Raw genomic sequence first — 24,198 nt, 5'->3', positions numbered from 1 at the left:
TAGAAAAATCTTCACCTGGTGTTGAAATAAGTTTGGGAATGAGGTGGCTAATAGTAACCCCTTGAAACTTTTTATCTTCATATATGTAACAAATTGTAATTTTAACATCTTAGATTAAAAAAAATACACGGCTGACTGCTAATTTTATTTTTTTGTTTCAACTTTTAGCCTTCCGTAGGTTCTACAAAAAGCAAAGAACAGAGAGGTAAATAAGCAAATAAGAAACCCATCTTTTGCATGCTAACACGCGGTTTCTCCCTCATTTCCCCCTTTAAAGCATTTTTTAAAATATAGAGATTGTTGAGATTGTCTTTTCCTTATCTTTTACTTTTGAGGTTACAGGTTCCTCTCCTCATAAAAACAAAAAAACAAAACAAAAAACAAAAACCCACCCACAGAATAAAGCAAAAGCTCCTAACGGGTGGAGGGGGAGGGAGGCGAAGCGGGGAGAGTGCAGGAACCCTACGGAGCAGATACTGGGTTGAGATGCCATAGGCATCCCGCATTTAGCCCTAACTTTAATTCACAACACTGGACTTGATCTGAGGACCGAATCACCTTTTTCGTTTCGCCAGAAGATGTAACCCTCCGCTTAGTCCCGATGTGCCAGGTTCTGCCGCAGAGCATACCAGAAAAGAAACAACTGCTTAGACCCCAAACTGCTAGTTGTTTGGGACTGAAATCCTTCTTTAAAAGCCCAGCGGGGAAATGCTTTAACCTGACGACTGAGGCTTCTTATGGTTTCCATTCCTTCTTAGGAATCAACATAGATGCAGGGACACAGATATTATACATACATACATATGCTGCAGATATCCCAAGCAATCGATATGCATGTCCCTCCCGCGAGCTTACAGATGTGTGTGTGCGTGCGTACCCCTATATGTACAATATCTCCCAAGCACACAATACACCCGTCTCACATAACCTTTGCGCGCTTACGCCGTCCTAAGGAGAAGGTGTTGTAAAACTTCTGGAAGAGGCTTACAAACCTCGGGGCGTGGATTCTCCTTGCAGTCAACTTGATCGAGGGTGGGGGTCTTTATTTCGTCCGTATAAAGTCCGGGTCTTCCCTTCGGTTTACGCGCGCTGTTCTGCTCTCTCTCTCTCTCTCTCTCCACATCTTTCGCCCTTTCCCTCACCCTCCATACCCTTCATTTCTCTTATTTAAAAAAACGCGTCCTTTACTGGTTTGTTACCAGTGCCAGAGCCCCGAAGTATATCTCTCTTCTACCCACACAGGGAGATGTCACGATAAGATTGCGGAAGTGCCACAGAAATAAGGTGCCAGCCACAAATGCTTGTATGTGTGTGTGTATTTGTATGTGTGTATAAGAGAGAGAGCAAGAGAACCTCCCACACACCTGCAAGTTACCTAATTCTAGTGGAAAAAGGTAAAGGGAAAGATCCCCCCCGCTTGAAAAAGTTGTTTATAGTGGGGCGGGGGGAGAAGCAAACCTCAGCTTCAAGCGAGTCTGCTTGAGCTCCGGCGACTCAGCCCGCTTGAGAGTCGGAAAAATCTGCATCCGAGGCGCCTCTAATGAAGTGCTGGGGGCTAAAAAATCCCTCCTGAGCCTTACCTCGCTATTGGGACGCCCCAAAGTTGGGAGTGTAGCGCCTTTCAGAAGAAGCTCAGGGTTGGATTTGACTTTTTCCTGCCAGCCCCAGTTAGCTCTGAACTCTGCGGCGCGCTATTATTTACAGTGAGTTCCCAAACTAAACACAATAGTATAATTTAACCTTTCCAGGCACTCGTAAATTTTTACGGCTGTGAAACAGAGCAACGCAAATGAATATGCCCATAGTTACAGACTTAATAACAGCCCGTGGCTCCCGGAACAATAACTCCTTATGAAATATAATAAATATGTATTTAAATACAGTTTGCCGCCAATGTTATTTTCTTTCTTTATGGCATAAACGACTGTATAATTTTATGTGAAGGTCTCCGATCACAAGAAGAGCAGCATGTCTGCGCGGTGCCCCCTTTCTCTCGCTCTCTTTCTCTTTTCCCAAGGAACAAGAACCACTGATGGAATGATTAATTATGATATAAAATAGTCCACTTAAAAAGAGTGATCATAATAGACCCCCTCAAAAAAATAGTCTGATCTTTTTATCTCATTCGGCCACAATTAAAACAAACTTTGCTCTACAACTTGCTTATTCCTATGCATTAAAAAAAAGAGCATATGGCTTTGCTATAAAAAATGATGACTGGAAAATACACGGACCCATTTAATAGCCTGCGGACTGATTTATTCTTTATTGTTCTGCTGCCCGGGCACGTGACACGCGGCAGCCAATGGGGTGACAGGCAGCCTTCAACTTATTAGGTGACTGTACTACTTCGCAAGGACCAAGTTGTTCCATGAAATCTGTAGTTTCATAATTTCGCCAGGGCTCGCCTCTCCTTTGGTTTGGCTGGGGTGGCGATGTCTTCGTCGGGGGCGCTCAGCAACTACTACGTGGACTCGTTCCTCCTCCACGAGACCGAGGAGCTGGTGCAGTCGCGCTACGCCTCGGCCCCCCTGGGCCAGCCGGCCAGGCAGGCGACCCTCGGCGAGCACCCCGAGTTCACCCCCTGCAGCTTCCAGTCGAAAGCGTCCGTCTTCAGCACTTCCTGGAATGCCGTGCACCCGCCGAGCGCCAGCAATGTGCCGGCTGTCTACCACCCGTACGTGCATCACCAGCCACCCGACGGCAGGTACATGCGTTCGTGGCTGGAGCCGATGCCGGCCTCCTTGTCTTTCCCCGGCTTGCCGGCCAACAGGCATTACGGCATTAAACCTGAACCGCTCACGGCCAGGAGGGGTGACTGTACCACCTTTGACACGCACGCACTCTCTCTGACTGACTATGCTTGTGGTTCTCCTCCAGCTGATAGGGATAAGCCAGCCAACGACGGGGCATTCTCGGAAAACAATGGCGAGAGCGAGGCAAACGGAGACAAACCCCAGCTGGATCCAAGTAAGTGCACTTGCTAGAGGGCCCCGCTGGACTTGAGGAGAGAAGGAGGAGAGAGGAGGGAACCCGAGCGAGAGTCTGCCGAGGCAGGATCCATCTTGAGCTATGCGGCAAGGATGGCGGGTGGGGGGCGCGCGAATAGGTAGGTACGGGAGCGGTGGGTGGGAGCTTCTGTGGTCAGAAAAAGGACAGAGAGTGCCGAGGCTTCCTGGAACCGGGGCGTGCGAACCTCTTATGTGTGTGCGTGCCGTTGTTTTATTTTTATTTTTTCCCTTTCCTCCCCTGCTTCTCTTTCTCGGAGTCTGCAGAGAAGACCGTTCACAGAGATGGTCCGATTCTCAGCTTCAGCCTGCCTTTCTCAGACACAGTGTGCAAGGGAGTGTCACATGCACGGTTTCCCTGGCTATGGCTTCCGCTAGAAAGCTGGATAGCGAAAATTCGGGTGGGGCAGGGGGAAAGCGAGATGGGGGGACGGGGTGGGGGGGTGGAGAGAGAGAACTGTGAGGGAAGGAAATCCAAAACATTGGGTGTGGATCCCTTTCCCTTAGCTCACAAAAAAAAAAAAAAAAAAATCCAAGGCGGCCCAGTTCAGGAAAAATTCATCTTCTTTCTCTCTGGATTTTTGAGAGGAACACACCCACAAATCAGGTTCATAGGCAAGTCAGGTTTATCCTTAAAAGCGTGGCTAGATTCTTTTGTCCCCTTATAATCAGAGGAGACTCCAGAGAAGGTCAGAAAATAGAGACATTCACAATGGGCGCTCTGTTCTTATGGGTGGTTCACCACCATCTTTTTAATTGCTGGTGGGGTGAGGAGGAAGGAGGTGAGGACAAGGTGGGGAGAAAGCCGGAAATGCTTTAAAAGTACACTCTGGATAAACAATATGAGGGAAGCTGGCTGCTGACATTTTATTGCAATTCCATATAATTCTCTCCTAGGTCTCAATTTGAACATCATTGTTGCCTAGTGGAAGAAACATGAGAAACTATCAGTATTTTCTGAGAGAGCGGGTAGTGATGAGGCCAGATAAATATACATTTGTGTATGGAAGTCTTTGCTTCCTTCAACCTGAGTGTTGTTTCCCTGCAGATAACCCAGCAGCAAACTGGTTACATGCAAGATCCACTAGGAAAAAACGTTGCCCTTACACCAAGCATCAGACACTGGAGTTGGAGAAAGAGTTTCTGTTCAACATGTATCTCACCAGGGACCGGAGGTATGAAGTGGCCAGGCTCCTGAATTTAACTGAGAGACAAGTGAAAATCTGGTTCCAGAATCGTAGGATGAAAATGAAGAAAATTAACAAAGATCGAGCAAAGGATGAATGATCCTGGACGGCAGGTTTAATCTGTGTCAAAACAGCAAAATCCGCCCTTCCCCCCTGCGGTCCTTCAGTGCCACACAACGCAGCAATTCCTCTCCCCCATATCCTGAAACTGTGTCCAGGCCTCACATATTTTTATTTTTTCATTGTTGTTTGTCCGTGGCCAATTCTGTACCTCGCCAGCGTGCAGAAAACCGCTGTGTCCTGGTGCTATTTTGGAGGTATCAGGTTTTTTTTTTCCCATTTTCTATTCATAGGAAAGCAAAGGAGGGACATTACCGCATCAGGGTGATATGTTGCTTTGTCTAAATCTACCTGTCAAGAAAGAAAAGAAAAAGAAAAAAGAAAGAAAAAGAAAAAGAAAGAAAGAGAAAGAAAGAGAAAGAAAGAAAGAAAGAAAACTACCTTTTAATGCACAATTCTTTATGGACTGTATAGGTTAGTTGAAGTAGTTAAATTTATTTGCTTGTCGCACGGCAGAGAGAGGTCTGCTGTAATACTTGAACACTGTGTTTTATTGTGGTATTATATTTGTGACTCAATTTTTGTGCTTGGGTGCTGTACAAGATGTGATTGTGTAAGCTAGAATACAATTTGAACTCAGGTTGTTTATTATAAAGATTGCATAGAGTATAGCTCTGTAGTGTAAGGACGGAGTCTTTTTTTCTGTACCATTGAAAGGTTAACCTTGGATTGTAAGGGATAAAAATTATAAATCATCCATTTCGTATCCTAACTTTTAAACATAAAAGAAAAGCAAATATTATCTGGAATAAAAAGGAACGTATTGGTTCCTCTCAAACCAGTCATTTAAGTATGCACACAATCTATCTATCTATCTATCTATAGTACAGTTTTCGTCAGTTGTATATATATTATCTATATATTAAAGAAAGAAACCCTTAATAATCAAAGTAGCTTGAATATTGTTTTTTGCACCCGTGAGCAGTTCTCAGATATCGGAGCTATACCTATATGTGAAAAAGGTAACTACTACCTATGGTTTACCTTGTAAGATTAATTAAAAAACTTGATTCCTATTGTAATGAAGTTTAATTTTATTGATAATAAATTATATACTAAACTACCTTTGATTATCGCAGATGTGTATTAATTTTTTTTAACAACCTGAAAGTTATGTTTATGCAGAAGCTACACTTTGTATATTTTGCAAAACTTACCTCGTGGCTTACTGACCAAATAGTTTTGTCCAAAATGATATTTAACTTTTTTGCTAAATAAAAAAAAATATTGATTCTTTTATATTTTTGTGCTGTTTTAAGATTATTATGGGCACTGCTCCACAAGCTCAGCCCATAGATGGCATCTATTCTGGTGAGAAACCAGCAGCAAAACCCTGATTCTAAGCCCAATTATTCAAAAATAAATCCCTACACTTTTAATAACACTCCCTCCATGCTTTGGATATTAAGAACTCATGAATGAAAACGCCTGTAAGCCTCTGCATCGTTTTCCTGACATCACAGCATTTAAAAACCCTGCCACCCAACAGACTATTGAAAATAGTAGCCAGCTTTCTGGAAGTCTATAATTTTTAATGATGCATATACAAATAAAGGTTTTATTTAAAAACAAAACAATACACCAAGCAGCTGTTTGCGACTGGCTTCTTCAAGGGCAAAAATATTCCTGCTCTTTTTATTGGTTTCATTTTGAACTCTCACACCAAATCAAACTGTTCTCAGAGGCAAATAGCACTGGTATGAAACATCCCCTTTTAACTTCCTGCAGAATGGGCTCTATGAAAGCCCCCCGCCCCCCCCCCCCGCCCCCTTTTGCTATTCTGTCTACAGAGTCTCCCAAATGAAGGTGTGGCATTTGTCTTCAATAAAAGATAGCAAAAGATAGTTTTTATTCTGATAAGCAGGAAAGTCAGATTCTAATACAGATGACAGGCCAGTTCACAAAATGTTACAGCTTGCTGGACATAGCTGACAATTTAACAAACAAATATCAGAACGGGTGGGGTGAAGTGATGGTGGGATTGGGATTGGACTCAAGTCAATAAGCAAGACAAGGGATTGTATGGAGATGAATGCCAAGTGAATCTCATAAGGCAGCACCTAGAATCAAGTTTTAGATTCCACAAACTACTTGAAGAGCATTTCGCTCCCTCTCAGGAACTCTGCTAGACTGACCCCTTTCCTTTCAAAGATAAAAGGGCGAGACCACTCTCCCAACTCATACCTCTGGGGATGAAGACGGTATCAGGAACATGTAATAAAACGAACATGGCGAACCCCCCCCCCCACAACCCTTTCTGAGTGTAAAGGGCTGGCGGATGAAAGAGAATCTGGGTCTCAAGGTCTGTAAAAATCACCCCACCCCACCCTAGACTGGCCCGGGACAGAGTCTGGCTGGCTGTTATTTATTTATTTATTTATTTTGCTTTATTTTGAAGGAAAAATAAAAGGTGGGGCTTATCCCTGCGCAAGTGGAAAAAATGGGGTTGGCATTGGCGGGGAAAGGAAATTGGAGGGGACTGAGGAAGCTGGAATTACTGTCTGTCCCAGGACTTTGGGATCTGGGACGCCCTCTGTTGTTGTGGACAGTGGGGACTTCAAAGCACCAGCCTTTGGAGGGCCTAATAAATGGCTGGTCTGCAAACTGTCTGGAATTTGGACCTTAATGAGTTTACAACTGTCCAGCCGCAATTAGTTTTCCTACAAAAGTCCTTTCATTTGTTTTGTCTGGCTCTTTCAGATAAAGCCGGACTGCGGAAATAGCCTGCCTTTATGAGTTCCCTTCCTCTGGAATGCAGGCTGGAACTGTGGACGTTTATCTATAATGAATTTGCCCCCGGGATCTACTCCAACAATAGCCAAGGCATGGCGAGGCAGATTATTTAAAACGTTTGCAGTGCAGGGAGCACCTCCGGTTGTTATGCTTTAGTAAGGATCCTGAACCTTTTGGATCATTTGCAGGGACCAAGAAGAAACACCAGATGGCAGTGTTGTTCCATGAAAACGACAGTGATGTTTTTGAACGCCAAAGGAAGATTCTAAAATGTCGACTTTCTGGAAGCAGCATCCTGTATATGCCGGGGCTGGAAAGTGCTGATTGGATTTTAACAAAGGACAAAAGTGCTCCTTGCCTATTCATCCCTATGAATATCTGAACGCTTAAAAAGGAATGCAGCAATGCTGGGTTGGATGCAGATTTATTCACGCCAAAAACAGATTCTCAGATAACAGTGGGAATTTAAGCCAGTTTTGATTAAAACTGAATCCAGTTGTTAATCAGGGTGTCATTTATCGTAAATCTTAATTTCAGCACTCCGAACCACTTGGCTTTTTATTATTATTTTAAAAATGTATCAAAGATCAGATTTTGTGTGTTGTGACGTCAGATGCGAGTAATAAGTGATATGTCTATTTATGTGTATGTATATATTGTGCATGTATGCATCCACATATCTATAGATATGTACATATATATACATATACACGTCTATACAAACACATGCTTCAGGTTTAAAAATGGCTCATTTCAGCTCAATAAAGAGGCTGATTTGGAATCTATCCTTTTGGATATATACAAGTATGTATCATCTTTGGGGAAATTAAATCTTTAACTATTAAACCTATCATAAAATACAAATACATTTGTGTTAGGAACCAATCCATAATTTAACTGGCTGTGATATGCACAAATTGATACACACAATAATATCTTCATGCAAATATAAATCACGCAGGCAAATATATTCACACAGTACAATCATTTATATTTCCTCAATTCCACCCAGGCAGCATGCTGCTCTATAAAGTAAGCCTCACTGAATAATGTGGATTTTACTTTCTAGTAAATATGCCCAGGAAGGTCTTATGATGGTGTCATTGTGTGTAATGGTATTCTATCAGCGTACTCTAACGGGGCATTTAATAGCACACCCCAATAGTTATGTAGAATTAAAACATAAGCAGGCTGCACCATCTTTACTGAAAACATAAAAAATATTACATCTGCAAAGATTCAGATTTCGGGTAAAGCCTCAGTGGATGATTGAAAGGTAAAAGCAACCCTAAGAAAGAGCTTAATGGCCATGCTTCCAAATACAACAAATAGATTTTTTTTTCCTGAAAAAAACAACACAAACGAACAAGCTCCCCTTTTAATAGGGATTGTAGGCAGTTCTGTACGATGAGAATACCCTTCTTTTCTAACACAAGGATGTCTTTCCTCAGCCTCATTTACATTCCCCAAACGAGACTCTGCCTTGCTTTGGAGGACGGGCTGTCCTTGAAATTGTGCTTTTTCAAGCACCCCCACCCTAAGCCCCACAGTCTGAATTGCTAGGATAAAACGACTAATTTTTAATTTGAAAATTATTTACCAGCCACTGAATTTTCCAGCAGATGTATTTTCTGCAATTAAGGGCTTTGTTCTGTCCTAAACAATTTTGACTCGGTGGGATCCGATTTAATTATGTTATGCAAATGCTCACAAGCTGACATACCACCGGCTCTACAGAGGTCTGTATCTTTTTATTCTGGGACCTTTTTTTGTTCCTTACATTTTCTTTTCTTTTCCTGATCAAAAATTAATTCCTCTTTTTTCCTTCTGCTCTGCGGGACTGTATTTATTCTCCTTTCAGCTGAGCAAAGAACATATTCTGGCTTCTGAAAATTAACTGCCTGGAATTCATGTTTATCTGTAATAGGTCTTCGGAATATAACAAACATAACATGAAAAGGAAAGAAAAATATATTATTGAGGAAATGTTGAAAATGTATACCTTCATACCTACAGAAGCACATAGAAATCTATCACTAACGAGCCATATAAAACCAGTGAAGGAAGATTCAAGATTCAAGCACGGAAAGTATTTTGGTTTAATGCTATAATAAGAATCCACATAAAGAAAACAGGCAATTATATCTGACATTAAAAATACTGAAAGCCTATGGAGGGAATGCAGCGTCTATATTTAATAAATAGTCCTAGTGGAAAATTAAAGTTATATGAACGGATTATGACCTATCACAGTTAGGTATGTAATCCTTATTGATAAGATAATACCTTTAATATAACCTGGCGATGTTATCCCGCCACACTTCACCTGTGGTGAAATGCAAAAGGAAGTTAAGTAACTCATATAAACTTTTAATTGAGCAGACAAGACTAATTAAGGAGAGGGAAGCTCATATATGTCAAATAGCGAAATCAAAGCTGTAATCGAACTCAATCAGTAACGATTTTATTTCCTAATGCAGAAAACAGACTTAAAGCGTTAGCAATTGGGAAATATTTTGAAGCGGCACACTTTCTCTTTAACAAAGATTTCTCAGAACATAGAACCAAAGCAATTTACGTCTTCGTATATGATGGAATATTTTTGAAAGGCAAGGGGCTCGTTAGATATAGAAAAAAAATATTGTGGGTGAAGGGGTTTCGGTTAATATCACAGGCGTAAATGAAATGCAATAAACAATATATTATTTAAAAAATAAGGATCGTTTTAGGGTGTCAGAGCCTGTGCGCGGGCACTTCGAATAAGCAGGTTTCTAAAGAGAATGCAGCATATAGGATCTCTTTTCTGGATTGAAGAAAAATTTCTCAGTCGGACGCCAGAGCCAGAACAAGACTTAAAATGGAAAGAGAGAAGGGTTTTCAACCATAATATAGTGGCTAGAGGCTAGCTTCATTTTCAACATGCTTTAGAGCTTATGGGGAGAAGAAATTCGTATAGAGAGATGTTCGCCTTGTCAGAAAACTGCCCCTTTCTGAGGGTGCGCGTGAGCATGTGTATCCCACCTATTACTATTACGCAATTCTTGTGTGGGGGGGGAAAATCGACTGTTTTCAGGCTTTAGAAAACACACTTTATTTTTTAGTCTATCCCTTGCGGTATGAGAAACTAGCATCTTGTCTTGGTCGACCCTAAACCAGTTTAAGGATCTGCGAAGCCATGGTTTGCCTGATCAGGAGCCGCGCCTCGAATGTTGCTTCTGCTTGTCTCTTCCATCTTGTGGACTGTTCCCGGAGAGGCATCTGTTAGTTCAATGTTGAGGTGGCCGGCTGCTTCTTTGATCCCGGTTGCCATTGCAGGTTCGCTTTGCTTTCTTCCTTTTTTCATCGGCTTCTGTGGGGTTGTTTGTTTGATTTCATAAAGTTTTTGCTTCCCAGGAAAGCGAATGGGAATGGTAGAGAGGGAGCGCTCCCTTGGCCTTCCTTTGGTTTTGACAGCCATCTTAAGACTGCGGGTCAAAACTGTGGGGCCGAAAAGAGCCCAAACAGCGCAGCTTTGGATTCCCTTCCTCTAAAAAGCGAAAGGCCCGAAGGACAAAGGACCTCATATCGGAGTCCATAGGATCACACTATTAGGATCCCCATTTCATTCCGCAGCCCTATTGTGCGATGGCCTTTATTGGTCTTTTTACTGGACTGGCTGGGGGGTGGGGGTGGCACCGAAAGCCACCCCACCCCACCCCACCCCCCCAAAAAAAACTTCGTGAAAAAATATCATCAGTGGCGTTTCTAGAGCGTGAGAGGCTTCTTTGCAGACATAGGAGAGGCAGTTCCATAATTTGAGGGGAGAGTTTCCGGGACAATTCTATTGTCTTCCCTCGAGTTTATGATGTGCAATAGACCAGGGTAGTAAAAGATGCCTCTGTGCAAACGTCTCCATGGAAGGGAGGAAATTCATTTTATGATCAAGGGGGGCTGGGGAAGGAAGCAGGAGAAGCGCCAGCTTCTCCCGGCTGCATGTGTGCCTCTGTGTGCGGTGGGGGGGAGGAGAGATTCTTAAAAATTAAGATATCCTGTTGTCTGTGAGCTGTGGGCGGAGGAATTGTCTTTGCCCAAGTATCGAAGGTCCCCAGAGATTTCTGTTTCCTGAAGAATTTGGGCGCCGGAGGTGTGGATAGAAGCAGGGCTTTTAAAAATAATCTTCTATTCGAGAAGATTCCCCTCCGCAAAGGTTACGAAAAGCCCGTTTGTTCTATTTGTCACTGCAAATGAGTTTTTGTTTTTTAAACCGGGGTGGTGCTATTGGGCAAAGCAGGTTCTGTGTGTCCCACAAGGAGTATTCTAACGGAATAGCATGGAAAATCAGGCACATCAAAGGCCTTGGAAGGTATTTATCAGGCCTCTTTGAAAAGCTTGCAAACAAGCTAGGATCCCTTCCAAACCCACCGTCCTTTTTTGGAAGTTGGTAACAGAAGAGAATTGGAGGGGATTTTGCCATATAGAATGCCATATTTCAAGAAACCTGCTATCCATATAGGAAGGGCAACCCTTCTTATCGAATGCCCAAAACCCATCAATATGACGCACGCGCACACAAAGAGAGATTTAATGACCACCGTATGTGGGATGCTATTCACCCCCCCCGCCCCCCGCCCCAAGAAAGGAACCGGAAAACGGTGGTGGCAATGCGCTTGTGTCGATGTCTACTAATGCTCACGACCCCACCGACCGGGAGTGGGGAAAAAAGCCCATGTCTGCGCTGGTGGGGGGTGGGGGCGAGAGAGACTACGGTATATTAATGAGAAGGGTTGTTGTTGCGTGGATCCAACTGCGCTCTTCCTTCCGGATAGAATGCGCCGAAAGGCTGCCAACGGCACAAAGGAAGGGAATCCCAAATCCATCCGGTGTTTTCTTTCAAGCGATAAGGAGGATTCTATCTCGGGGCTGGGGGAGATTTAAAGACGGATCCGTCACTCCTGTAGCCCAGTTGGCAGAAATGGGAGAAGGGTGGGCGAAAGCGAAGACGGCCGGCCTTCGTTCTCCAAACGCCGGGCTCGAGTTGCCTCGCCACAGCCACAGCCGGCCCTGTTCCTAGCCACTTCCTCGGCTTCTTTCGCGGACCGGTTGCGCCGCCGGCCATGTGGCATCCCGCCTGGGGAAAAGAACTCGCCGGCTGCCTTCGGTCATTCGCGAGGGGCGGCTGTGATGCTCTTCCCTTCCATTACAGGACCTTGTGCGCTTCCCTGATCTCTACCACCTGTGATGCAGGAACAGATTGGCGGATGGGGTCATATGACTGGTCACGTGGTGGAGGCAGCTCGGTCCAAAAGAAAATGGGGTTTGGTGTAAATCTGGGGGTGTAATGTTATCATATATCACGCTACCTCGTAAAACCGACACCGAAGCCTACCGGACAACAAATCACCGGTCAAAATTATGAGTTCTTCGTATTATGTGAACGCTCTTTTTAGCAAATATACGACGGGGGCTGCTTCTCTCTTCCAAAATGCGGAGCCTACGTCTTGCTCCTTTGCTACCAACTCCCAGAGAAGCGGCTATGGACCAGGCGCTAGCGCATTCACCTCCTCCATGCCTGCCTTGTACAATGTGAACAGTGCCATATATCAAACCCCGTTCTCTTCCGGATACAGCCTGGGCTCTGATACCTACAACCTGCATTGTTCCTCTTTTGATCAGAACATTCCCGTCCTCTGCAATGACTTAACCAAATCCAGCTGTGAGAAAGCGGAGGAAAGCAACCTGCACAGCCAGGCTGAGAGTAATTTCCGGATATACCCCTGGATGAGGTCTTCAGGTATGGGGAAGGCGGGGGGAGCGGGCGGGGGAAGACCAAAAGCCTTGTTCAAAAACATAAAAGGGGCAGCTCGACCTGCGGGCGAATGTTACGCGACCTCAGGCAGGCGAGCCAAGGCGGCGCATGCAAACTTCCTCGCCAAAAGTGCGCCTGCCTCTTCGCTTTTAATTAGAGCAGAGGCGCCATTGCGCAAAAGCCTGTGGCATTGTATGTAAATGAACCTCATAAAACTTTTTATTGCCCAATTAATGAGTTCGAGCCTCGTAAATTTATCTAACTCCTCTTCACTATGGGACTGGAGAGTCGGGCTGAACTCCGGGCTGCGCCACAGGGAAAACAGGCGAAGGTGGCGAATGGGTCCGGAGAGCACGCCTGGCGATGGGGCGCCTTTCTCTGCCCACAGCGGCAGAGAAGGGGAACCTCGGGTGGGAATGGGGGTGACGGACAGAGGTGGAAGAGACAGCAACGGCTGAGAAGCCACCTGCATGCACTGGATTAAAATATGTGATTTTATTTTTTACTATTCTTGAAATTTCTTGTCAGAAAAATATCGACCTGTTATAGATGGGGAGGCAAGCGGGTGCATGGGGGAGGGAAGAGGAGAGAAGATCTTGGTGCAACTAAACCTCGCAGCCCTCCCCTAGACGAGGGCAAGGCGGGAGACGAAGGCGTTATTTTAAATGACATTGGATAGAGTTTGAGGACAAAGCTTGGACTCTCAGCCAGTGCCTAGAAAGAGCGTGACCTAATATTCGCCAGAGTTCTGCTAACCCATTTTGCCTGTCTCGGATTTTTATCTGAGATTAAGGATTAAAAATTTAGAAACCAAACCCCAGACTTTTTCATGAAGGTGACTTTAGTCGGAAAGACACAGTCGCATGGAACACAGCCGAATTATCTTGAAAGTGAACAGATTCTTAACTGAGAGGAGAACTATTTTTACTGGCATTTATTTTCACATAGAGGTTCACTAGGAAAATACTTCCAAGATGATATGCCTAACCCCGCGTGCTTTAATGGCCTTTGGGGCGGCCGAGTATTGTATTCTGGAAAAAAAAAATGGAGGCTGGGGATGAGGAGCGCTGGCTCCATGTCTCTCCGGACCTGTTTGTAAATTATGAGCTTTATTCAGGTGGATTGTCTTCTTTTCCTGCCTTAACTTGGATGGTTTCCGCCCCTCCCCCGTCTCTCCCTCCCTTTAGGTCCAGATCGAAAGAGAGGGCGTCAGACTTACACCCGTTACCAGACGCTGGAGCTGGAAAAAGAGTTCCACTTCAACCGCTACCTGACTTGCCGGCGGAGGATAGAGATCGCTCACGCCCTGTGCTTGACCGAGAGGCAGATCAAAATATGGTTTCAGAACCGTCGCATGAAATGGAAGAAGGAGCATAAGGAGGACACCGCTGGAGGCGCCGCCGCAGCCAACGAGGCGGCACCCGCCACCACATCGGTGGAAAAGGTGGAGGAGGAAGAGGAGGAGGAGGAGGAAGATGCAGAATAAATGCCAGCGGGAGGAGGAGAAGCCTCGCCCGAGCTTCTTCTCAAATGCTGTTTGCACGTCACAGCTGTAAACGCTCTCCTGAAGCTTTCTTTTTTGTTGTTAAAAACAAAATCCAACATGAAACTTCCCTTGTTTATTTTTTATTTTTTTGCCATTTCCACTCTAAGAGGGTGTGGGGGGAGGATAAGCAGGGTAGATCTCTTCCATTTCCTCTACACATCCCCTGGCTTATCCTCGGTCTGAATTGCAGAATCTCATTCTGTCCAACATCTGGGCTAAATTGGCTTTGGGCCTCCAAGCTGGTCACCATTTATGTTAACAAGTGATAAATAACAATTATTAATTTTTTATTGCTATTTGTGAAAAGAAAAAAAACGAACCCAACAATTACCGGTTCTTTGCACACGAAAGGGGGGGGAGAGAAAGAGCGAGAGAGAGCACGCCCAGGAGCCCCAACTAAGTTAGCTTCCAAATAAACTACCTGACTGCACAGATCCCAAAAATCTGAAAGGGAAAGGTGCACTACGCTTAATTTCAGACTACCTAATTTTTCACTAAAGTTCTATATACTTCCAAGTGGTTGGACTTTCTGATTATTTGTTTAAATAACTGAGGAGGGGTTTGGGGTGGGGGAAGAAATCCTTTAAAAATAATAATAAACCACTACACTCAACTGCAATGATTCGTACTACCTATTTTGAAAACTACCTATTTAGTAACTCCGCCTACCTATCACCAAAATTGTATAAATGAGAAGGGGGTGAGAAGAGTGTTGGTGAGAGCCTCGGGTGGGATCCGATAGTGTCAAGCAGAAACTTGTGAGGCCTGCCTCCTATGGTTCAAATATTTGGTGCTGGGTACTGATGAATATAATTTAGAGTTTTTAAGACATAATATATTTATTGCAAGGCTGTTATTAAATTAAATCAAATATGCTGCAATATTAGCTTTCTTCTCAAGTCTTCGCTAGCCCTAATTTTATGAGACAAATTCTGATTGTATCCATTGTAAAATCTGCTTCATTTTTCCTTTCATATTGTGCTCCTGAAGGCTGATTCAGTGTTTCGTTCGAAATTTGTCCATTAATTGTGCTTTATGCAATTAAAAAAGAAGTGGATTTAAACACCCATCACCTGCTCTTTCACCAGTTTCTTCCCTCACTCTGTACTTGCTCAGTACAAACTGCAACTTTCCTACATTTCAGACAACCTGTGCATTGAAAACGTTGGAAACGTCTGTCTCGAACTCCATCATAAACTGGAAAATCAATACTAAACTGGGTAACTTTGTAGCATGATTACATGAAAAAAACTTCTGTATAAATAAATTCCACCATTAAAGTTTTGCCTAATCTTTATTCATAACTTGTATGTTACCAATGTGTTTTTTTTCTGCTCTGTACACTGTGAACCTTGAGGTATTTCATGTTAAAATTAGAAGGGGCAGGGAAGTGCGCGCGTGCGTTTGTATGTGTGTGTATATGTATGAATTATCTTTGAAGTTTGCTTTTGTGTATCACCCAAGTGTTTAATGTTATACAGAAATAAAAATGCTTGATGACAAAACATTGCGTGTTTTTTTTTTTTCAAACAAAGAACTAGATGGGTGCATATACCCTACTGTTCTGTATTCTTACAGTTGAAATATAAGACATATGAGCAAGTAAATAATTACCTTGAAAAAATAAGGATGGTGCCCTCACTACCTTCACTACCTTCACTATCTGGAAGGAAACAGCAACACAAACTCATTGGCAGAGTAATTCACCAAGATGGGAGAATATTACAGAAGAAGAAAGTTGCTTTGTTCTGTGGGCACAAACCTGATAGATTTCATATGCAGCTTTTTCCATTGGAACCAAGGGTGATAAATAGATCCTGTTTTCTACTTTGACGTCTCAACTGACTCCATGAGTTTGGCTTCAGTGGAGTTAGGATTATGTCTTCGTTCCAGCTTCATCACATAACCTTAATTCCAAAGTGGGGCTGGTATGCATCTTCCCTGCCTAAATATAAACCCGCATTTTGCATAGGATGCAATTGCCAAAATGGATATTCTCAGATCAGATATCTGAATTTGCTAAATATAGGGAAAGAAGGCAGAACTAAAAGAAACACAACTTCTCTTCCGTGGGGTATCTTCAAATATTTCGGAAATGTTGTCGTAATTTTTATTCTTTCAGTCCGTTATCCACTCCATTTAAAAAAAAAAAACTGAAGCAAAGCGGATGCTTTCAGATAGAAATTATAAGGAAGGAAGAAAAGGATAAAATTTGTATGAGTGGAAAGAGGGCCAACATCTGACACTTTATTATCCTCTAAATGTATTTAGCATAATTTCAATGCAAAAAGTGGAGATGAGGGGATATTGTCCAAATGGTGGGTCCTTTAAAAATCTAGGACCGTCTCTCTGGTAAAATGGCGTCTTTCTAAGTCCTGCCTCTTTCTTAGTGATGAGGAAAAAGCCATAAATCCGTTGTTGTTTATGAAAATTTACAACTTTGCAATACAACTTTACGAGTGATTCGGGTTCTCTATTGGTTGTCGGCGGTCATGTGGGTGGTAATCGTGAACATGAACTTTTTTATAATTTCCCTGGCAAGAATAGAGCTGCATTCTTTTGCTCTGCTCTGTCCTGCTTCGGATCTCTCTGCCTTTTCAGCCCCACCCCCCACCCCTTTCAACCACCCACCCGGGTTTTCATATGTCCTTTGTAAGTCAAAAGGGAGTCGAGTGGATGGAGACTGGGTACGGGCAGTCGCCTCGAACGCAGGTCTGGAATGGCATTTTCCAGCTCCTTTGCCGGAAGGTGTGGCATCTTGGATTCAAAGCTGTAGGGTGGCAGATTTTCAACTCTCAACCTGGCTAATTTCCTGCTTCTTCTGGCACCAAAAGGAAGGCCATTCGTCTCCACGGCAGGCAAAGCGGCAGCTGTCAAAGTAGCAGGGGCTCCTGCCAGCCAGGACCTACAAGGTGAGAAACGCAGAGGAGAGCGTGAGCAAGCAGACCCAGTTAGTTACACGAAGCAGCCTTGCGTGCTGTCCGAGCCTCTCTTAGCTCGAGAGGAGGTCGATTTGCCTAAGAGTGAGAATGAACCAATGCAACCCGGAGCTTCCGGGAGTTTGCCTGGCGCATACAAATCAGCGTCGGGCTCCAAGTGTCATCCTGACACTATCCTGTTCCATTGGCTGCGTTCAAATGCTGCCTTTGGAAAGCATGGTGGGTTTCCAGAAACCTTCGTTGAACGGCTTCATTCGTAGAAAGAAAGCCGGATTTGGAAAATCCAAAAAGGTGCTGTGTAAATCTATGAGGGCTGATTTGGTCCTTGCAAAGATATAATTTGCGGTGGAAGCTATTAGGAGGTTGCGTTTATTTTGACTTGTCTGTGAGGAATATAAATAAATTGGTGGACGGAGGCGGGTCCTCACGTGTTTATAATTTTAGATGGCGATTTAATTCGGGTGATGCCTTTATAGACAAGACCTGGACGCAATAGTGTGGTGTTGCTAACGTGTATGGTTGAAAGGCAGGAACATATGACAGTGTTTTAAAAACCCGTTTCCTTTGTTGTTGTTATTGTTTTGTTTTGTCATTAGTGATGGGGTGACGGGGTCGTGAGAGGGATTAAATGCTTCAAGGAATCTTTTCGGTTATTGCTTATTGGGGAAAAAAATGTAAATTCTCTTAATAACTGGAATAGCTGGTAAGATCTGAGAGTTTTATGCAATATTTTCATGGTCAATTGTGCATGGTTTACCCAAATCGGGGTTGTTTCTATATGTAGAAACAGGAAATAGGAAAATATTTCTGATTATAAGCCTGAAATGTGTCCCTGTTCTTGTATTTATCCCCGCCGTTGAGGATGATCGGCGATTTTCTTAAATATTACAAAAATAGGTTTTCAACCCCCTCCCAATCCATTCTCCGAGTTGATAAAGAATTACGTGTATATTACATTGCAGTATCCGCTTGACTGCAGCTGCAATGAATGTCGGATTATTTATCGGCAAGAGAACGTTACTCAGTACTGCCACTGTGTGGCCCTTAAAGGTACTAGGCGCTGAGAGAGTCGGGAGCAGCCACCAGGTACATAAATAATTAAAAGAGAGCCGACAAATAAATCACGACTGAATGGGTTGCTTATCGTTGGTGGAGGAGATCCGCACGCGGACATGTTGGTCTCCTTTCCCAGGCGATTTCTGTATTTTAAGTCTTCGCAGGGAAAGGCCGAAGGACCCCTGAAAAATATGAGGGCGCTAATTCTAGCAGGCCGACCTAGAGACTTTTATCCGGGGTGTTCCCAATATACTTCCCACCTTAAACAATGCGTCGAGCGGATCTCTTTGGGTTAGATTTGTTAGATAAATCTCGCTTCTCCGTTACTTCCGTTAACATCAGAATGTGCAAGTGGATTTGTACCTTCACAGAAAAGGAGTTTTTAAACTTAACTAGAGCTAGAGCCCTTTTTGCCCACCACCTATGTTCCAGCTTTGTTTGACTTATGGCTTGGATTGAATGAAAGGAGGGGGAGCGGGGTAGTGGGGGCCCCTCATTGTTTAAATGGTAGTCACACGTTTTAAATCAATGAAGTTACTATTCGAAAGAGTTCTAAAGTCTGACCTGCTTTCCTGTGTGTTTTTCAAGGGCCCTGCCAAGTTATTTACCTTGCTTCTTCATTAAGAAAGTATCTCAGAGAATATGTCGGGATTCCTCTGGGAAGGTGCAGACTTTGGCAAAAACTTCTGTTTAACAGATGTGTGTCTCCAAATGTTTAGATGGAGGGGAGGGATGGAGGGGAGGGGTGTACTCTTAGTACAGTTTCATTTCCTGGACAACAGCCATTTTTTTTCTCCTGTAATTTGCTCTAGTTGTTGTTCAGTAATTATATATAGATATTATCCCTTCTGTGTAGAATTATGCTTACTGTGGGTGTAAGAGTTCACGAAGAATTCCCTGTTTGTTCCATTAAATTTACAAATAATTACATTTTTCCTAGCTATTTATATTTTTGTAAAATTGTACAAGTTGGCAAGTAACGAACAGGAACCAATATTGAGCTATAAGTAGATAAATTTACAGCTTAGCAAATACGTTATTCTGTTTATAGAAATCTTTGGTTCTATGTATGCTGAATATATGCTGAATTCATTTTGATATAGTAACGACTATTCTCCATTTTGGAAACTATTTTCTCCAACATCCTAAAATTTGTATCTCTAGATCTTGACTTAGCAAGGGTGAATGAGGTGTGTGGGTGGGAGATCCATCACTGGAAGGCTTTCTAAAACTCCATTAAGGGCCAAAATAAAGCTGGCAACTAAAAAGGTAGGTGGTGATGGTGACAGCAGCTATTTTAACTTACTGCTGTTTTAGAGATATCCTAATTGGAGTCAAGAAATTAAAAAGAACAGCCAAACTGGCCAAAGGCCTTACGGGTTTTCAAGCCAACAAAGTAGCCGTTTAGAAAATAGAACATCTGAGAAAGGACAGAAATAATTAGCACAGGAAGATACTTGGCTTTAATCTTAATCATATTTCCTAGGAGGTAAGACTGAGTTGATTCAACAGAAATAATTTCAGAGGTTGCCAGCCTCCTTGTGAAAGTCCCCCTTTCTTTCAAGGTTTCTTATTCCTTTAAGAGTTTTGTAACTTCAAGCCTAATTATTTTCCCATTGTATTTTGAAATTACTGTCAAGTTTGCAGATTTCAAAAGTGTGCATCTGCTGATACTCCTTTCTTTCTTTCTTTCTTTCTTTCTTTCTTTCTTTCTTTCTTTCTTTCTTTCTTTCTTTCTTTCTCTTCTAATTTGGTTTTATTGGTCTTGTCTCAAGATGGGGTGACTTAATTGCTCCCCACCTTCATGCTAGATTCATTATAACAACAGACTGAAGTTATAAAGAGATCATTTGGGGAGTTAAAAGACTAACAGAAAAATTTATTGGAATAATTTCCTCTCTTCAAAGCAGCAGCTAACATCCTCAGAGAGGTTTCCTTTGAATACCCCCACTGACAACAAATAAAGAGCATCAGCAACAACAATTGTGTCAGAGAATCGCCGTTTCCTGTTCGCTTCAGAGCTGAGGATTAAATTAACTGCATTATATGTTGTGGATCATCTGGAACAGAAAGGATTTGGGGGTATATTTTTTAGCCACTCCTGAGGATGTGGATGCATCATACACTCTCTCACCCACGTATTCTATTCATTAGAAACAGGGAAGGGAAATCGTGCAAATAGGTTGGATTTCAGTTGCCCAAGTATGTTGTGCTAGAAAATATTCCACATGCTTTGGGCACCCTCGTTTTATTCAGGCATGAAGGGAACCGGTTCACTGAGACCGAATCTCTTGTTCGCCAGTTTGTTTGTAAACCGGCAGATTCTCCCTTTTGGAGACGGTTGTGAAGTCCCCACTTTTAAGCATTTCATAAACACCGCCTCTACGCTACGCGGTTTCTTTGCTTTCGTCTCTGCGGCTGGGTTGAGGGTGAATGAACGGGGCCGTGGGTTGGTGCATGCTTATCCTGGATAGCGGACGGTTTTTGCAAGATAAGTTTTCGGGAGTGCCTTTTTGCTGCAAGCAGTCAGGCATCCGTCGCTGGAGGTTTCTCCCTGGCGTCATTCATTCATTTAGGTGGGAATACCCCGCTCGACCTACAGACTGACGAGCACCCGTTTCCTCCCCGGGGGTGTTACCCGAGTGCAATGCCTCCCCGAACCCCTTTCTCCGTGTTGGCACCGAGAGCGCCCGGTGGCCAGTTGCCATCTGGTATGCTTGGCGGCGGCGGAGGTGTGTGCATGTGTGCGCGTCGGGAGCGGGGAAAGGAGGGGGTTGTTTGCAACTTTGCTGGCTCGGTAGCGGCGGATCCCAGGGGAGAAGGCCGTCCGCCGCTCGCTCATTGGTCGCCGTGCCGTCAGCTGGTGCGATTTGCTGCTGTCGCTTTTGGCGCTCGGCCATCCAGAAACAAACCAGTCGTATGACTACTAATAGTTATAGCCAGATGTACTAATACACAACAAATCAAGGTCCGGGATCTTGGGAGCGTCCATGAGTTCCTATTTCGTGAATCCTGCTTTCCCGGGAAGCTTGTCGAATGGACAAGAGCCCTTTCTGGGGCAGATCCCCCTCTATCACCCCGCGGCTGGCTACGAGGCTTTAAGGCACTTCCCGGCTTCTTATGGGGCCGGCAGCCTGCAGGAGAAGCCCTATTCCTCCCCTAGCTTCTTCCAACAGTCCAGCCCCAACACGGTCATCGCCTGCAACCGGGCAGCCTTTGATTATGGAGCCTCTTGCTTCTACTCGGACAAGGACCTGTGCCTCACCCTCCGGCAATAGCAAACCAAGGGCCAGCAACCCTGGGGAATACTTGCCCTGTTTTGCCTCTGACCAGCAGTACAAGCCCGAAAACGGGGCAGCCAAGATCTTAAACGAGGAAAACAGCGACCGGAAGTACACCAGCCCTGTTTACCCTTGGATGCAAAGGATGAATTCGTGTGCTGGTAAGTCCTAAAAGGTAACCATAAATAGGGAGGTGGGCTGCAGTGGTGATGATGACTGAGGGGAGCTTCCATTCTCTCTCTCTTTCTTGGGAAGAAATGTCTCTTTCAGGTGGGCCATCTTCAGACTCTCTAGGATGGGTAGAGGAGGTTCAAAGCCCAGGGATAACCTGAGACTCTTTCTCAAGTTCTCCTTCAACCTGACAGGTGGAGGACTACCTTGACAAGGAATGCCTCTTGAAGGCTGAGTCAGCACAGGAAGCCTGCCTTGGCATTTTCACATACCTGGAAGCAAATCTTAAGGAAATAACTATTAACACTCTTCAAAAAAAATCAATATTTTCTTAAGAACTGGAGGGGCTGATGTTGCTAAACTGCTCACCATCATCTTCATCATCATCATCATCATCACTGTTACCAGAGAAGCTTCTATCAGAGCCGCAGAGTGATACAAGGGAAGAGTTCTGACTGCTCCATATATTTGTGAGAGTTCCACTCTCCCTCCCTTCACCCACTCATTAGTGTATAAGAATGAGCTATTGAATACACGTTCCTAGTAATATCTACCACGCACACAAATCATCTAATGGAGTGGAGGGGGTGGGAGGAAAGGAAACTTGATCAATGGCCACCCCCACTACCATTTCAGTGTATCAGAATGTCAGTCTTTGTTCTTCTACCAGAGGAATTAGAAAGTCTAAGGAGATTTTAACAGGGAAGCATTAAAATCAAAAGCTTTTGGAGAGTTTCAATCTATTCTCATCAAAGCATTAATTACCTTCCTTTAAAGCAGCATACTGTAATTTAATTTACCTCTATATTCTATTTATATTCTACTTTCTTTAAAAAAAAACAAACCACTTGCTTCAAAATAGACTTTATCAAATTTATTGGGACTTGGAAATAAATCTGTTTAGGTGCTGGTGTCAGTTGACTGAACTTAACGGGAGAATGTTAAGCCAAGAAGAATATTAAACCTTCAAATTTCATGTACTTAAAATGGGAAAGAATTAACAAATAGGATTGCTAATTCCTTCCTTTCGAAATCAGTGTGAGTAAAAATTATTCCAATTTGGTTACACCAAGTCAAAATCCTCTTGCAGGTCTGGACATAAAACATAATATCAAAGCAACTCTCCTGTTATACCAGGGCCTATTCATGTATTATCCAAGGGGAATGGCTACCTTGAAAACAAACTCCCTGTTATTAAAAAGGAATGCTTCTACTCCCCTCAAATCCCAAAATTTAAATAAAATTAAAAGATAACTTCAAAATACCCCGATTCTGTGAGCAGCAGAATGTGAGCTTGTCCCTTAAGTTAGAAAGCATGACTAAACAAGGAGTGTAGCTCCAAGGATTTCACCCAGATTTCTTTGTTAACCGAAAGGCGGGCGCCTGCTTATTCGCGGTTATATATGTTTGCTTCCCTAGGTACAGTGTATGGAACGCATGGGAGACGAGGCAGGCAAACCTACACCAGGTTCCAAACGCTAGAGTTAGAAAAAGAATTCCATTATAACAGATATTTAACCAGAAGGCGTCGGATTGAGATTGCAAACGCTCTTTGCCTTACTGAACGACAGATTAAAATCTGGTTTCAAAACAGGCGAATGAAATGGAAAAAGGAAAGCAAATTGATCAATTCCACCCAGCCTGGCGAAGAAGAAACAGAGGAAAAATCAGGGGAGTAAAATTATGTTTAAGAGAATAAACCATCTATTAGTAGCTTTTTCCTTCATCACCATGCCTCTCAGTTCACACACACACACACACACACAGAGCGCTACAAATTTATTGGGTTATTATTCTTTTGTTGTTGTTGTTAGGCAGATATTTCCAAAGGCTTCATTAAAATATGAACATATATAGGTTTTTAGTAAACTGTGAATTTCTGTATCAGTAGAATTACTGACAGTAGAAAAGCTTAGTGATAGTCAGGTTTCCGCTCTGTATATTAGGTGCTTAAATGCTTCTGACAAGAATAATGCCTTTATTTCCTAAAAAAAAAAAAGTACGTGTTTATATAAAACTACCTTTTGATGTTCTAGCTTCTCTGCATTAAAAAAAGGTTCAGACCTGGATCCAGAGAGGGATCCTAGAAGGATAGGGAGCTGCTTCTTCTGCATATTTTTTTCCTGCTAACTCACTTAAACAAATAGTTGTGCTTTGTTCTACTCCTTTTCATCTCAGACTTGGACCCATTTGCTTGGTAATAATGATTTCACTGGGACTTTATTTGAATGATATTGTACATGGCATCCTCATGCAGTTTAAAGAAAAAAGAAGGAAATGTTAACATGTATGCAAAATTCCCAATACATAATTAGGATTTTCAAAAGAGATAATAGGTGGGATGGGAAATATAATTCAATGCCTTGCTGATT

The 24,198-nt window shown here is 43.2% G+C and overlaps 3 protein-coding genes across 3 annotated transcripts; all 3 read left to right on the top strand.

The window, feature by feature from the left end:
- Window positions 1-2,435: 2,435 nt before the first annotated feature.
- Window positions 2,436-4,295, top strand: HOXA9 (homeobox A9). Its single transcript, XM_026708176.1, has 2 exons — window positions 2,436-2,970; window positions 4,057-4,295. Exons 1-2 carry the CDS (start codon window positions 2,436-2,438, stop codon window positions 4,293-4,295), a joined length of 774 nt encoding a protein of 257 aa, XP_026563961.1.
- Window positions 4,296-12,306: 8,011 nt separating this feature from the next.
- Window positions 12,307-15,884, top strand: HOXA7 (homeobox A7). The gene is made up of 2 exons (XM_026708221.2): window positions 12,307-12,818; window positions 14,021-15,884. The coding sequence occupies exons 1-2, from the start codon at window positions 12,440-12,442 to the stop codon at window positions 14,317-14,319; spliced, it is 678 nt and encodes a 225-aa protein (XP_026564006.2). The 5' UTR covers window positions 12,307-12,439; the 3' UTR covers window positions 14,320-15,884.
- A 5,383-nt stretch (window positions 15,885-21,267) lies between these two features.
- Window positions 21,268-23,846, top strand: HOXA6 (homeobox A6). Its single transcript, XM_026708219.2, is given in 3 exon segments — window positions 21,268-21,630; window positions 21,632-21,816; window positions 23,246-23,846. Coding segments are annotated over 3 exon segments (711 nt in total). The 5' UTR covers window positions 21,268-21,364; the 3' UTR covers window positions 23,506-23,846.
- The last annotated feature ends 352 nt before the right edge of the window (window positions 23,847-24,198 follow it).

This window comes from Pseudonaja textilis, chromosome Z, assembly GCF_049901715.1.
Source record: "Pseudonaja textilis isolate UNSWEBS1 chromosome Z, rPseTex1.2, whole genome shotgun sequence".
Classification (NCBI taxonomy): domain Eukaryota; kingdom Metazoa; phylum Chordata; class Lepidosauria; order Squamata; family Elapidae; genus Pseudonaja; species Pseudonaja textilis.
Note: the sequence above shows the minus strand (reverse complement) of the source record. Positions and strands in the feature narration are given on the sequence as shown.

Bases quoted from the DNA above. Each gene is read 5' to 3' on its own strand.
- HOXA7 (XM_026708221.2), top strand. From the start codon at position 12,440: ATGAGTTCTTCGTATTATGTGAACGCTCTTTTTAGCAAATATACGACG. The intron at 12,819-14,020 runs GTATGGGGAAGG...CCCTCCCTTTAG, and splicing joins CCCCTGGATGAGGTCTTCAG to GTCCAGATCGAAAGAGAGGG.
- HOXA9 (XM_026708176.1), top strand. From the start codon at position 2,436: ATGTCTTCGTCGGGGGCGCTCAGCAACTACTACGTGGACTCGTTCCTC. The intron at 2,971-4,056 runs GTAAGTGCACTT...GTTTCCCTGCAG, and splicing joins CAAACCCCAGCTGGATCCAA to ATAACCCAGCAGCAAACTGG.